Source organism: Nycticebus coucang, chromosome 16 (genome assembly GCF_027406575.1).
Source record: "Nycticebus coucang isolate mNycCou1 chromosome 16, mNycCou1.pri, whole genome shotgun sequence".
Taxonomy (NCBI): domain Eukaryota; kingdom Metazoa; phylum Chordata; class Mammalia; order Primates; family Lorisidae; genus Nycticebus; species Nycticebus coucang.
This window is the reverse complement of record NC_069795.1, coordinates 40931132-40945760: the sequence shown is the minus strand read 5'-3', so window position 1 is coordinate 40945760 and position 14629 is coordinate 40931132. Positions and strand designations below refer to the sequence as shown.

At 36.5% G+C, this 14629-nt stretch overlaps 1 protein-coding gene and 1 long non-coding RNA gene across 5 annotated transcripts in view; one reads left to right on the top strand and one right to left on the bottom strand.

The window, feature by feature from the left end:
* ZNF654 (zinc finger protein 654) overlaps positions 1-14629 on the bottom strand; it is an 88588-nt gene that overhangs the window by 47649 nt on the left and 26310 nt on the right. For both annotated transcript variants that reach the window (XM_053564470.1, XM_053564469.1), the window contains exon 3: positions 4136-4217. In XM_053564470.1, the coding sequence (XP_053420445.1) occupies positions 4136-4217 (82 nt within the window). The remainder of the gene's footprint in view (positions 1-4135; positions 4218-14629) is intronic.
* Positions 1-14629, top strand: part of LOC128567309 (uncharacterized) — an 81165-nt gene that overhangs the window by 54456 nt on the left and 12080 nt on the right. For 2 of the 3 annotated variants that reach the window (XR_008374867.1, XR_008374866.1), the window contains one exon: positions 419-571. The exons of the other annotated variant lie outside the window; for it this stretch is intronic. This is a non-coding gene — a long non-coding RNA (uncharacterized LOC128567309). Of the gene's footprint in view, positions 1-418; positions 572-14629 lie in introns of those variants that run through there. 3 annotated transcript variants of the gene reach the window in all.

The following is a 14629-nucleotide window of genomic DNA, read 5'->3' as shown; positions in this document are numbered from 1 at the left end:
CAACCTCAGCAAGAACAGATCCTTTTTTTGTTGTTGTTCTTTAATTATCTTTCCATGTAGCTGATGATAACTAGTATTTATTCTCTGGTAACCTTTATACCTAGAATATTTAGAACAAAGACCAGTTTTACTAGTAAGTGAATAGATCCCTATCAAATCCTTCATGCCCAAAGAGAGAATTTGTATGTACTATAGATTAATTGGTTAGAAGAATGGCCTGTGAGGGAGTAAAAAGGAAGCTTTAGTAGAAGACAACTACACCTCACTTGCAAGACTTTCTTACCTCTGGGTACTGAGTCAGGCTACATTTAGTTTGGGTCATGCCTCCATTTTTTGAATAGTAAGAATGTTCTCATGCAAATCAATACATCCCATTTTAATGTGTGTATAAAAATCACTTGGAATTCCTGTTCTTTAGGCTCTGTTGGATGCCTGGTGCACATCTGACTATCAGTAACAAGAATGAGATTGACCACAGGAGCAAATCTCCACCACCTGCTATTTCACTCCAGCCCCTGTTGTTACAAACTAGCAAGGTGGGGGATATGTGCATTATTAGATACCACTGGAAGGTATGTCTTTTCTCTCTCTTTCTCACTCTCTCTCTCTCTCACACACACACACGTTTTCTTATTTTGTAATAGTCTATCAAGTATTGTCTGGCCTGTGCCTCAATCTGGTTTCATCCTTGAGTGCTTGGCATAAGACCTCATCCTAGTTTCCAACAATTTTTTCCTCATTTTACATATTTTTGTCATTTCATTGGTAATGTAGAAAACTTCTAGATATATAATAATAGCAAAAATGATAATGAGGAGACAGAGGAGGTGGCAGCAGACACATCATATGAGAAATGTGCCATCTTTTTTTATGTCGAATAAAGAAAAAGTATTGAAGTCAAAGCAAAGGAAGAAAATTTTAGAAGCCAGTAAATGGAACATATACCTCTAACAGCAATGTTTCCTTTTAAAATTATAGTCAAGGGTAAGTACTTTAGGGAAGGGCCATGGTCCAGGTTTTTTTTAAGATGGTTTTAGATAAAAATTTCTACTTAACGAACCCAGATTTTACAACATCAGAAATTCATAGGAGAGAATAAGCTTAAGAGCCCAGTTTTGGTCTTATTGTAAAAACATAAATCCAGATAACAGAACTTCAGAACCCCAACTGTTCACCAGAAAGGGTACTGCCTGCCTTAAAAACAGTGCCACAAGCATTTTGCCAGGAATAATGCCAAGTACTTTACTGATTTAACCCATAAAACGACTTCATCCAACAAATCCAAATATTGCTCTCATTTTACAAATAAAGAAACTGATACAAGAAGTATGTAACTTCTCCAAAATGATAACAGTGTGAGTGACAAAGCTGGGAAACTTGCAGTGGAAAAGTAAAGGAAGTTAACTCAAATCCAGTAAAGAATGTTGGTCTCTTGCTACTCAAAGCACAATTTTAGGGACTAACACTATCAGTATCACCGTGGAACTTATTAGAAATGTAGATTATCAGGCTCCACCCCACAACTGCTGAATCATAATCTGAATTTTAACAAGCTCCAAGATCCCCAGATGGTCTTTATAAACATTAAATTATGAATGACATGCTGTCTGTCCTATATACAGAAGAAGAGAGAGAACACTATCTTATGCTGGTGCGAATGTGTATGAAGGATGGATAGATATGAAACATTTGGAGAGATAGAGTTAATGTACTCTACTAATGCAAACCCTATTAAAAATACTTCAAAAATTAGCTCTGTGCCCATAGCACAGTAGTTATGGCGCCGGCCACATACAAAGAGGCTCACGGGTTCAAGCCCAGCCTGGGCCAGCTAAACAACAATGACAACTACAACAAAAAAATAGCCAGGGGTTGTGGCAGGCACCTGTAGTCCCAGCTACTTGGGAGGCTGAGGCAAGAGAATCGCTTAAGCCCAAGAGTTTGAGGTTGCTGTGAGCTGTGATGCCACAGTACTATACTGAGGGTGATATAGTAAGACTGTCTCACAAAAAAAAATTTTTTAAATATTGCAAAAGGTGACATTGTGGTTGTCAAATTGATAATTGGATTATCAAAAATCAGTCAAAAGCCTGGGGAATTCACAAGCTTAGAAAATACAAGGCGTACATGATGAACTACATCTTGGCCCTTCCGAGGTCCCTAAGGGTACAGACCTGGAAAGCACCTATTGCAGATTCTCCAAGTAAATATAAAATGGGAACAAAAGGTAAACCCTCTCCTAGCAGATAGGAGTTAGAGGCTCAAGGAAATTCAGAGTGGGAAGAAGACATAGGAACCAAAGTGGCAGAAATGGCAGAGAGATTGTTTTGCGAGGGGGTGGTTAGGGATGGAGTTTAGAATTCAGCCAGGATTAGAGATACTCAAAGGATTAAAGCAGGAAATAGAAAAGAATGCAAAACCATGAACTTTCTGATTATTTTGGTAACTAAATGGACATGCTGCTTGCAGAGAAAAAAATAAAGGAGATAATCCTTTCACATTGTTATGTTTTCATATATTCAAAGTAGAAGTTAAATAAGTTAAATATTGTTTCTCAACTACTCCAAATACATTGTTGGTTCCCATTATCAGTGTTCAGTTGACATCTCTATGAGCTCTTCCTTACCACCCCATTTAAAACTGAAATACAGGCTCAGTGTCAGCCACATACACCGAGGCTGGCAGGTTTGAGCCCAGCCTGGGCCTGCCAAACAACAACTACAACCAAAAAATAGCCTGGCATTGTGGTGGAAACCTGTACTCCCAGCTACTTGGGAGGCTGAGGCAAGAGAATTGCTTAAGCCCAAAGTTTGAGGTTGGTGTGCACTATGACACCATGGCACTCTTCTGAGGATGACATAGTGAGACTCTGTCTCAAAAAAATAATAAATAAATAAATAATAAATAAAACTGAAATATCCTTCCTAATGCCAACATACCAGCACTCGCTAGCCTCCTGTCCTGTTTTATTTCTCTCTCAGGCATTTGCCACTTTCTAAAGTATTCTTCATTTATAAAGATTTGATTTATTATCTTTTTGTTCCTACTAGAATTAAACTATAGCAAAGTCTTTTTCTATTTTGTTTACTACTGTTTTTCCCAGAGCTTAGTGCTTAGCTCATCACGTGGACTAAATAAATATTTGCTGAGTAAAAGTTCAAGAATAGGTTGCAGGTACACAAGTATCAAGGGAAACATGAAAGGAAATATTAAGAAGTTTTAAATACTTGAATATATACTCTAATTATAACATAAGCTTCATGAGAACACGCACTTTTATTTCTTTTGATGAAATGTAAGAATGGATAAAAAAGAATGGTCAGTATAATGTACCTGACACAGCAATGCTGACTGACCATGAAACATTTTTTTTAACATATTACTAATAAATGTAAGATACATTGTCTGAATATTTCAGTTTTAAATGCAGTAGCCAGAGACACTTAACCCCTAAGGTGGAGCTCCAACTACATCTTAGTTTAGCTGAACCCAGGCAAGTGTTGATGAGATAATGCCAAGGACATGAGTGAGTCAGGAAACTAGATGCTGCTTCCTAAGTTAAGTGGTATAAAGATCAAAGGTTCCCTCATCTACCAGAGAGATCATGACACTTGTCATTTCTCCTTTCCTCTGTGGATTTACTCTCTTCTCTTCTATACCAGGTGGAAGGAAAAAAAGTCTTTTTCCTCCTAACTGGGCTAGTTTTGGAAAGCAGTATTATGAGATGAGAAAATCAGAGTATAGCCAAGCAAAAAAGTAACATGGGACAGCCTAGGAAAGAAGAATACTTTTTTACCAGTGTTAAATTCTATATTATAGCATCAAAAATTGTGTATTCACCACAGATGTATTTAGAAATTTACAAGGGTGGTGAAAGCAGGCTATTGTCTAGCAAATGTGGAATTGGAATCGTGGCTATGAACTGCTTAGGAATACAGCTGAAAATTTTAAGTGTATTCTTTACCTGTCAGTATATTGGCAGATGAAGAATATTCTTTATCATGGGAACTTACACAATGTCATCTTAGCAACTATAAAAACGTATAAGCAATAAATAACCAACAAACTATATTTAGGGGAAGAATAAAGGCCCATTTTAAATATAGACAAAATGTGAAGTAGTAAACTGTTTTACCTGGAATGATCCAAGAATATCTTTCAAGGGCTCTTCATAAAACTCATCTCTTCCAAAGAACAGCAGCAACTCAAAGAAACTCCTAAAAGAATAAGTAAATGATAATTTTCATTACTTCTGTGAGTTTTGCTACAATTTAAAAGTTATCAAGCAATAAAAGCTATCTAAAAATCAAATAATTGGCTCGGCCCCTGTAGCTCAAGCGGCTAAGGTGCGAGCCACATACTCCAGAGCTGGCGGGTTCGAATCCAGCCCGGGCCTGCCAAACAACAATGACAACTACAAACAAAAAATAGCCGGGTGTTGTGGTGGGTGCCTGTAGACCCAGATACTTGGGAGGCTGAGGCAAGAAAATCACTTAAGCCCAGGAGTTGGAGGTTGCTGTGAGCTGTGATGCCATGGCACTCTACCCAGGACAACAGCTTGAGGCTCTGACTCAAAATAAAATAAAATAACTATACTGATCATTTAGAATATTATGTTTTCAGTAAAATTTTAAAAGAATTATCTTTAACTATAAAAATTAAAACTAAATATTATCTAAATACTATTAAAACTAAATAGTATCTAAAACTATAAAATAAAACAACTACATTATTCAGGCCTACTGATGACACCAGTGCAACAAATTTTAATGGCATACAAGTTCACAAAAATGGTGACTATACTTGTAAGGCTAATCTGAAATGGGGACAAAGTCCAGCCTTATCTCTGTACAATAGGATCCCACAGAAAATCCAAAATCTAATATTTTTTCAGGGGGATATATAAAATTGACACAAAAACATAAAGTTACAGAATCACCATAAAACTCTTAATAAACATTTAGATTATAGGATATACCAAAAAATATATCTAATAAATGGTAATGCTTTCCTAAATTCTAGGTTTATCTTGAGTATCCCATTCCTAAGAGGACTGATCAAATTCTGTGATTACTCTTTTTAAATAAATTGTTTGGAAAATACTGTCCTAAACTCTTTATGTATTTTCTTCTTCTTCTTTTTTTTTTTTTTTTGAGACAGTCTCACTTTGTCACCCTTGGTATAGTGTCATGGCATCTCTAGCTCACAGCAGTCTCTTGGCTCAAATAATCCTCTTGCTTCAACCTCCCAGATAGCTGGGACTACAGGCGCCTGCCACAATGCCCGCTATTTTTTTAGAGATGGGGTCTCACCCTTGCTCAGGCTGGTCTCCAACTCTTGAGCTCAAGCAGTCCGCCCATGTCAGCCTCCCAGAGTGCCAGGTTTACAAGCATGAGCCACCACACAGGGCCAACTTTTATGTACTTTCAATAATTTACAAGTTTATAAGAGAAGGAATAGGAACTATTATAAAATTATTTAATTTTTTTAGCAATCCTAAAGTAGTACAAATAATAAATCCTGCAAAATTACAAATTTTAATCTAGCAGATACTCAACTATGAATAAAATTGCATTTTTTAAATAATTTTTTTGCCTATAATCAAAATAAATCACTAATAAAGACTAAAATTTTAAAATTCAAATGTAACTATCAGAATATATAGTTTTGAAAATTATACATAATATTAAAGATCTAAATATTATACAATTACACTTTTCTAAATACAGCACAATTACTATATGCCCAAATTGACATTTTTATCAATTGGACAAATTTAAATTTTAAAATGTCAACAGACCAAAAATTTAAGCCAGTCAAAAGCAAAGTGGTATGCTAAGAAAAAAATCTTTGCTGATTTCCTTAATTAAAAAACTTTACAGGGGCGGCGCCTGTAGCTCAAAGGAGTAGGGCACTGGCCCCATATACCAGAGGTGGTGGGTTCAAACCCAGCCCTGGCCAAAAAAAAAGAAAAACTTCTACAAGTAATTTAGGTGGGGGAAAGGATCTACAACCCAACAGAAAACTGGGACATAAGACTGTTTCACAAAAAAGAAGCGTGTGAATTTTTTTCAAATAGGAAAAGATGTTTTGCTTTACTCATAATTAATCAAAAAGTATAAAGATGAAATGCCATTTCATTGTATTTATAAAAATATAAAGAATTGATGTATTCTATGACAACTTTGGAATACAGAAATAGGTCCTTATATCTTATTGGAGGGTACTGTGAATAATATAACCTCTTTTAAAAGCAAGGCAGTAATAATCATCAAAACTTAAAATGCACATACCATCTGACTTAGTCGTTCCACCTACAGAAATTTCATCCTCCAAATATACATACATAATTTCAAAAACATATATACAAGGATGTATATCACAAATCATTTGTAGTAGCAGTGGACTAGAAATATCCTACATGTCCACCATAGGGGATTGGGTAAATTAATATATATACATACAATAAAATATAATGCAAATATTTGTAAGAAGATTAGTGAGAATACAGTTACATGTATATAAATGGACATGGAAAAAATTCAAGATATACTGTTAAGCAAAGATATACAATTATATTCATTACATTATCTTTGTATAAAAATAGGTAAGAAGGTAGAGGGCACATATACACTATATGTGAAGTTTATACATTGTCAGACTATAAAGGGATAGCTGACAAACTATTCCTGTGTATAGGGTAAAGAAGAACTAGGAGTCAAGGATGAACAGGAGAATTATTTTTTATTAACCCTTTTGCAATTACTTTACTATCAAAAATTATGAAAAAAAAAACGTCAAAAGTACCTCTGGAATCTTCTTTATCCCTATTAACAAAGCACTAATTCACATTTGTCTTATCTTTAAACTTCTGTTGGACCTGTCACAACTCTTGCCATTCTGCAGAATCCATGCTATACTCAAAATCCATGTTCAACATAGCTGCTATTATTTACTTGTTTGTTTATTTATTTGTTGAGACAGAGTCTCACTTTCTTGTGCTCTAGCATCACAGTTCACAACAACCTTAAATCCTTGGGCTCAAGCAATCTTCTTGCCTCAGTTTTTCATTTTTAGTGGAGATGGGGTCTCACTCTTGCTCAGGCTGGTTTTGAAATCATGAGCTCAAGCAATCCACCCACGTTGGCCTCCCAGAGTGCTGGGATTACAGGTGTGAGCCACCACATCTGGCCCCATTATTATCTTTTTAAAACACAGAAATTATCTCATATTTACAGACTTTACAAACTGCTGTTTGGACCGTATCATCTAATGCAGATATTTCAGATTAAATCTAGATTTCTCTGTACTTTTGAAAAACAGGACCCCCTGTGACACAATACTTGTATTTCTCCATGGCAAAAAAAGCTTCCTTCTGATTTGTGAGTATCTATCCCTCTCTCTTACCTCTCCAACACACTGCCTGCTTGACGTAGGCAAGTGTTATAGTGTTCCTTTACTTACATTCTCTTCCTATTTTATTTAGGTAAGGTGATATTCAGGTATTGAAGATAACTGATTTATAGTAAAAAAAACTTAAATTTCTTATCATGACATAAGAACCTTTATGTCTGATCCAAATCTAAACTTATATATCTTTCACCATAATTTCCATGCTTTGTGATCAAAGGAAACTACTAAAACTCCTGTCCTTTCAGATCTTTCAGTATGTTGCTTCCTTAAGACGTACTTATACAACTTCTCTTAAGAACTGAGCCTAAATCCCTGGACAAAGGTGTGAGGTATTCTTACAATGTTGACAAGAATGTAAATTGGTTCAGTCTCTACAGAGCAAATTGAGCAATATCTACCAAAATGACAAGTCTCATACTCTTTAGTAATACTACACTTAGATATGTATAGGATATACTAATAACCTTGTACACATTCTTTTTTTTTTTTTTGTAAAGACAGAGTCTCACTGTACCGCCCTCGGGTAGAGTGCCGTGGTGTCACACGGCTCACAGCAACCTCTAACTCTTGGGCTTACGCGATTCTCTTGCCTCAGCCTCCCGAGCAGCTGGGACTACAGGCACCCGCCACAGTGCCCGGCTATTTTTTTGTTGCAGTTTGGCCGGGGCTGGTCTTGAACCCACCACCCTCAGCATATGGGGCCGGCGCCCTACTCACTGAGCCACAGGCGCCGCCCACCTTGTACACATTCTAAAAGCCACTTGTACATGCCAATTTATTAAAGAGTTGTTGATAACACCAAAAGACTAGAACAAAAATTAAATAATCATTGATAGGAGACTAGTTAATTAAATTTTGACATATCCATAAGAGCAAAATATCCTACAGTCAATTTAATGATTAATGAAGCTCTTTCTATGCTGATGGGGAAAGATCCATGTGAGAAAAAGGATGTACAAAACAATGTATACAGTACATTAGCATCTGTCCACAATAATGAAAAAGTATGGCATTTTTTTCTTACATATGTATAAAATACATCTGAAAGGCAACTACAAAAAATAACAGCACAGATGGCTATATGAATTGAAATTAGGCAGGCAGACAAAAAACGGTGGGGATATCTTATTGTATACTGATCATCCTTTTTGAATTCTGAACTATGAATGTGTATCACCCACTCAAAATTTAAATAAAAATTTAAAGAGAAAATCTTTAAAAAGTAATGCCCTTAAAGAATGCATTATGTACACAGGGATGAGAATGACAGCAAACTTTTCATCAGAAAAAATGCAAGCCAGAGACAGTGGATGAACTTCTTTAAAGTATTAAAAAAAGAAAAAAAAAAGAAGAAAAAATGTGTCAACCTAAAGCTCCAACCAATGGCAATATGTTTCAAAAACAAAGGTTTCTGGCTTCTGGTTTAGTTTGGCTAAATGGTGGGAAATTGGAAGTCACGAAGGAAGAAACACAGATCTTTCTCTCTTGCCCCTCTGTTTCAGGATCCTCCACAGCTGTAGTTATCATGTATCTCTTCAGAAGTCCTCTCTTGTACACTTTGTGCTTCTTCCCCTCATCAACCATCTCTTGCCCCTGGACTCTAGTAATATCTCCTTCTTCCTTAGACCTTCCATACATAGAACAGCAATTTGGTATGATTGCTAATGTCTGGATTCCCTATCCCACTATACCCCCTCGTTCTCCTAGATCATGTAACACCTTTAAAGGTAGTTCTATGAATTAAATTAAATCCTTCTACTAAATTATCTAGTATTGTTTACATTTCCCTAATTGAATCTTAACTGAAATTTATCTCTATCAAAAAGGAAACAAAAACAAATGTATTGAAGATGATTTCTTTAGGACAAAGGGGAAATTATTTCTTATTATTACTTCAAAATTGAAAGGAAGAACCTTTTCAAGGTATCATGGCTTAAGAAAACTACAGCCAAGGCCAGGCCCCGTGGCTCACCAGGGTTACAATCTTAGCACTCTGGGAGGCTGAGACAGGTGGATTGCTTGAGCTAAGGAGTTGGAGACAAGCCTGAGCCAGAGCAAGACCCCAGCTCTAAAAACAGTGGGCACTGTGGCAGGCACTTCTAGTGCCAGCTACTTGAGAAGCTGAAGCAAGAGAATCACTTGAGCCCAAGAGTTTAAGGTTGCTGTGAGCTATGACATCACAGCACTCTACCGAGGGTGACAAAATGGGGCTCTGTCTCAAAAAAAGAAAAAGAAAACTATAGCCAATACAAAGAATTTATGTAGTGGGATCTCACTGTGGTTTTCATTTGCGTTTCCCTGTCTTTGTAATTCCCAAAGACAATTACAGCAACAACAAAAATAAATAAACAGGACTTGATTAAATTAAAAAGCTTCTGCCCAGCAAAGGAAATAGTCAACAGAGCAAATGGACAACCTACAGAATGGGAGAAAATATTCGCAAACTATTGATCCAATAAAGGGCTAATACCTAGAATCTACAAAGAACTCAAATAAGTCAGCAGAAAAAACAACTCCATTAAAAAGTGGACAAAATAGGCTCAGCGCCCATAGCACAGTGGTTACAGCACCAGCCACATACACTGAGGCTGGCAGGTTTGAACCCAGCCTGGGCCAGCTCAACCACAACAAATGAAACAAAAAATAGCAGGGCATTGTGGCCGGCGCCTGTGGTCCTAGGTCCTTGGGAGGCTGAGGCAAGAGAATCACTTAAGCCCAAGAGTTGGACCTTGCTGTGAGCTGTGACACCATGTAACTCTACCCAGGGCAATATAGTGAGACTCTGTCTCAAAAAAAAAAAAAAAAAAAAAGTGGGCAAAATATATAAACAGTAGCTTTCTCAAGAAGATAGACAAATGACCAGCAATCATATGGATGGTCACTGTCACTAATCATCAGGGAAACGCAAATGAAAACCACAGTGAGATCCCACCTTACCTTTATCAGAATGGCTTATTTAAAATGTCCAAAAAAGAAAAAATAGATGCTGGAGTGGATGCCGAGAGAAAGGGATGCTTCTATAGTGTTGGTGGAAAGCAAATGAGCACAATCTCTATAAAAAACAGCATGGAGATTTCTCAAAGAACTGAAAGAACACCCACTATTCCATCTAGCAATGCCTCTATTGCGTATCTACCCAAAAGAAAATAAGTCATTTTATCAAAAAGACACCCGCACTGTTTATTGTAGCACAATTCACAACTACAAAGATGTGGAATTAAACTAAGTACCATTAATTGATGAGTGGATTAACAAAATATGGTATAGGTATGCCATGCAGTACTACTCAGCCATGAAAAGGAATGAATTAATGTCTTTTCCAGTGATTTGGATGGAACTATAGACTATTATCATAAGTGAAGTATCTCAAAATGAAAAAACACCACATGTATTCTCTAATGAAATAATGGGCACATATGGACACAGAAAGAAGTAAAAATCATTGGAAATCAAGAATGAAAGAAGGAAAAAATATATTTAAAAGGTAGAATGAGCACTATTCAGGTGATGGGCACACCTACAGCCCTGACTAAAGCATTCCTATAGCTATCCATGTAACAAAAACAGTTGTACTCCCTTAATATTTTGAAATTTTAAAAAATTCAAAAAAGAAAACTATAGCCAATAAGATACAATCAATAAATTAAATATTAAAAAATAAACATTCACTGCCTTGATCCTGGGAGATAAGATCTATGTGCAAGAAACAATGAGGAAAATTTTGTCAACTTTACAACAGTTACAGAAGCATTTCATAGTTTTTTTCTTTAATTTTCATTCCACAGTGAAAGCTCACAGGACAATGTTATAGATTAGTTCTATAAACCAAAATTAACAGTGGGAAGGAATTAAGAGTTGAAAGGTTCAGATCTGTAGTTTTTCAGTAATCTGATTCAATACATACATTAAGCCATTTAAATATAAGAACAATTTAAACATGTATTTATACCCTTCATAATAACTGGATGTATACATCTTCTAAAGAATAATTGATCTTCCTAATTGCAGTTGCTTTAAATCTATTGCTATTGTACACACGTTTGTGTATCATACTGACCAGAGAATTGTCAAGCTTTCTTTCTTTCTATTATAAGTAGGTCACTGTGAAAGTTTTGAGACAGAAAGTTTTATGGTTTATTATTTTGCTTTCCAGAAACACAGTCAACACATACTGATTCATCTTATGCAAGTTGCAACTTTCTTGGCTTATTGGTGCTGCTGGGAGGGCTACGTTTGTTTCCATCTGCATGGATTTTACATTTCCTTTTTTTTTTTTTTTTTGTAGAGACAGAGTCTCACTTTATGGCCTTCGGTAGAGTGCCGTGGCCTCACACAGCTCACAGCAACCTCCAACTCCTGGGCTTAAGCGATTCTCTTGCCTCAGCCTCCTGAGTAGCTGGGACTACAGGCGCCCGCCACAACGCCCGGCTATTTTTTTTTTTGGTTGCAGTTTGGCCGGGGCCGGGTTTGAACCCGCCACCCTTGGTATATGGGGCCGGCGCACCACCGACTGAGCCACAGGCGCCGCCCGGATTTTACATTTCTTGATTTTTGTATATCTCAAAATTTTTATAATGATACACATATTAGGAAAATAAATAACATTTTTTATAACTACACATCCTTCTAGATTCTTATATATACGAATACAGGTTAAGAACAGTCTATCTCTTACTTTATCACCTTCCATTGCAATCAACACAAATATACCAGTTAATAATCCCTATGTGTGTTTGCCCACAAAGTGACTCCAGTCTGAAACACTTTTCTTCTCAATCTATAAACAGAGCAATAGAGAACAAAATTACAGGAAAAAAAGATGCTAGTCACAACTAGCATCAAATGAAATGCTGAGTTTCTAACCATAGTGTATATATACACACACAAACACATATATATATTTTAATTGAAAAGTAAATTTATTTTAGGTTAATGTGAGGGTACAAACAACCAGATCAAAATATTTGATTTTGTTGGGTAGAGCCCCTCTTGTGCTTATGACTCACAAAAGGTGTGCCAAACACCCCTCCCCCCAACTTGAATAGAAATGAGTTTTTCTCCTATGTGGGCATGCATTAGATCATCTACAAAGGATGTGAAGTCACCATCTTTTTATATGGCTGAAGTATTCCATGGTATACCTATATCACAATTTATTAATCCATTCCTGAGTTGATGGGCATTTAGGTTGTTTCCACATTTTGGTGATTGTAAATTGAGCTATGATAAACAATCTAGTGCAAATGTCCTTATGATAAAATGATTTTGTTTCTTCTGGGTAGATTCCTAGTAGTAGGATTGTGGGGTCAAATGGGAGATATATATAATTTGTGTTCATTAAGGATTCTCCGTACTTCTTTCCATAGAAGCTATATTAGTTTGCAGTCCAACCAACAGTATAAAAATGTTGCCCTCTCTCCACATTCACACCAACATCTGTAGCTTTGGGAATTTGTGATGTGGGCTAATCTTATTGGCTTTAGGTGATATCTCAAGGTTGGTTTTCATTTGCATTTCTCTGATGATTAGGGATGATGAGCATTTTTTCATATATTTGTTATCCATTAGTCTATTTTCCTTAGAGAAGGTTCTATTCATTTCTTTTGCCCAGTGATAGATGAGATTGTTGGCTCTTTTTCATTGTTGTTGATTAATTTGAGTTCTCTGTAGATCCTAGTTATAAAGCCTTTGTCCAATTTGTAAGGATCTTTTCCCATTCTGCAGGCTATCTATTTGCTTTGGTTGTTGTCCCCTTAGCTATACAGAAGCTTTTCAATTTAAGTCCCATTTATTTATTTTTGTTGTTGTTTCAATTGCCATAGAAGTCTTCTTCATAAAATCTTTCCCCAGGCCACTATATTCAAGAGTTTTTCCCACACTCACTTCTAGTATTTTTATTGTTTTCATGCCTTAGATTTAAATCTTTTCTCCATCTTGAATCAGTTTTTGTAAGTGATGAAAGTTGGGGGTCCAGATTTAGTCTTTTACATGTGGTTATCCAACTGTCCCAGCACCATTTATTGAATAGGGATTCTTTTCCCCAGTGTGTGCTCTTGTTTAGTTTATCAAAGATCAGATGGCTATAAGATGTTACTTTCATCTCATGGTTTTCTATTTTATTTCAAATGTCAGTGTCTCTATTTTTATCCCAATACCATGTTGTTTTGATCAATATGGACTTGTAATATAGCCTAAAGTCTGGTAGGGTGATGACCTCTACCTTTGTTTTTATTACTAACAATTTCCTTGGTTATGGGGGGGGGGGTTTCCATACAAAATGAAGAATTATTTTTTCCAAATCTTGAAAGTATGATGATGGTATTTTAATGGGGATTACATTGAATCTGCAGATTGCTTTGGGTAGCATAAACATTTTCACAATGTTGATTCTTCCCAGCCATGAGCATGGTATATTCTTCCATTTGTTAATAATCTTCTATTTCTGGGTGGCGCCTGTGGCTCAGTCGGTAGGGCACCGGCCCCATATACCGAGGGTGGTGGGTTCAAATCCGGCCCCAGCCAAACTGCAACCAAAAAATAGCCAGGCGTTGTGGCAGGCGCCTGTAGTCCCAGCTACTTGGGAGGCTGAGGCAAGAGAATCGCTTAATCCCAGGAGTTGGAGGTTGCTGTGAGCTGGGTGAGGCCACGGCACTCTACCGAGGGCCATAAAGTGAGACTCTGTCAGTACAAAAAAATAAATAAATAAAAAAAAATAATCTTCTATTTCTTTTCTTCCGGTTTCATAAGTTTCTTTGTAGAGGATATTCACCTCTTTTATTAGGAATACTCCTAAGTATTTTTTTTTTTTTGCAGCTATTGTGAAGGGAATTGTATCTTTGATTAGCCTCTCATCTTGGCTGTTACTGGTATATACAAAGGCTACTGATTACTGGACAATGATTTTATATCCTGACATGTTACCATATTTTTTGATCACTTACAGGAGTCTTGTGGTTGAGTCTTTGGGGTTCTCTAAGTATAAGATTATATCGTCAACAAAGAGCAAGAGTTTGACCTCCTCTGCCTCTATTTGGATGCCCTTTATTCCCTTCTTCACTTGATTGCTTTGGCTAGAACTTCCAGCACTACATTAAATAGTAGTGGTGACAGAGGACAACCAGTTCTAAGTGGAACAGCTTTGAGTTTTACTCCATTCATATATTAGCTGTGGGTTTGTTGTAGAAGGCTTCAGTCAGTTTAAGAAATGTGCCAACTA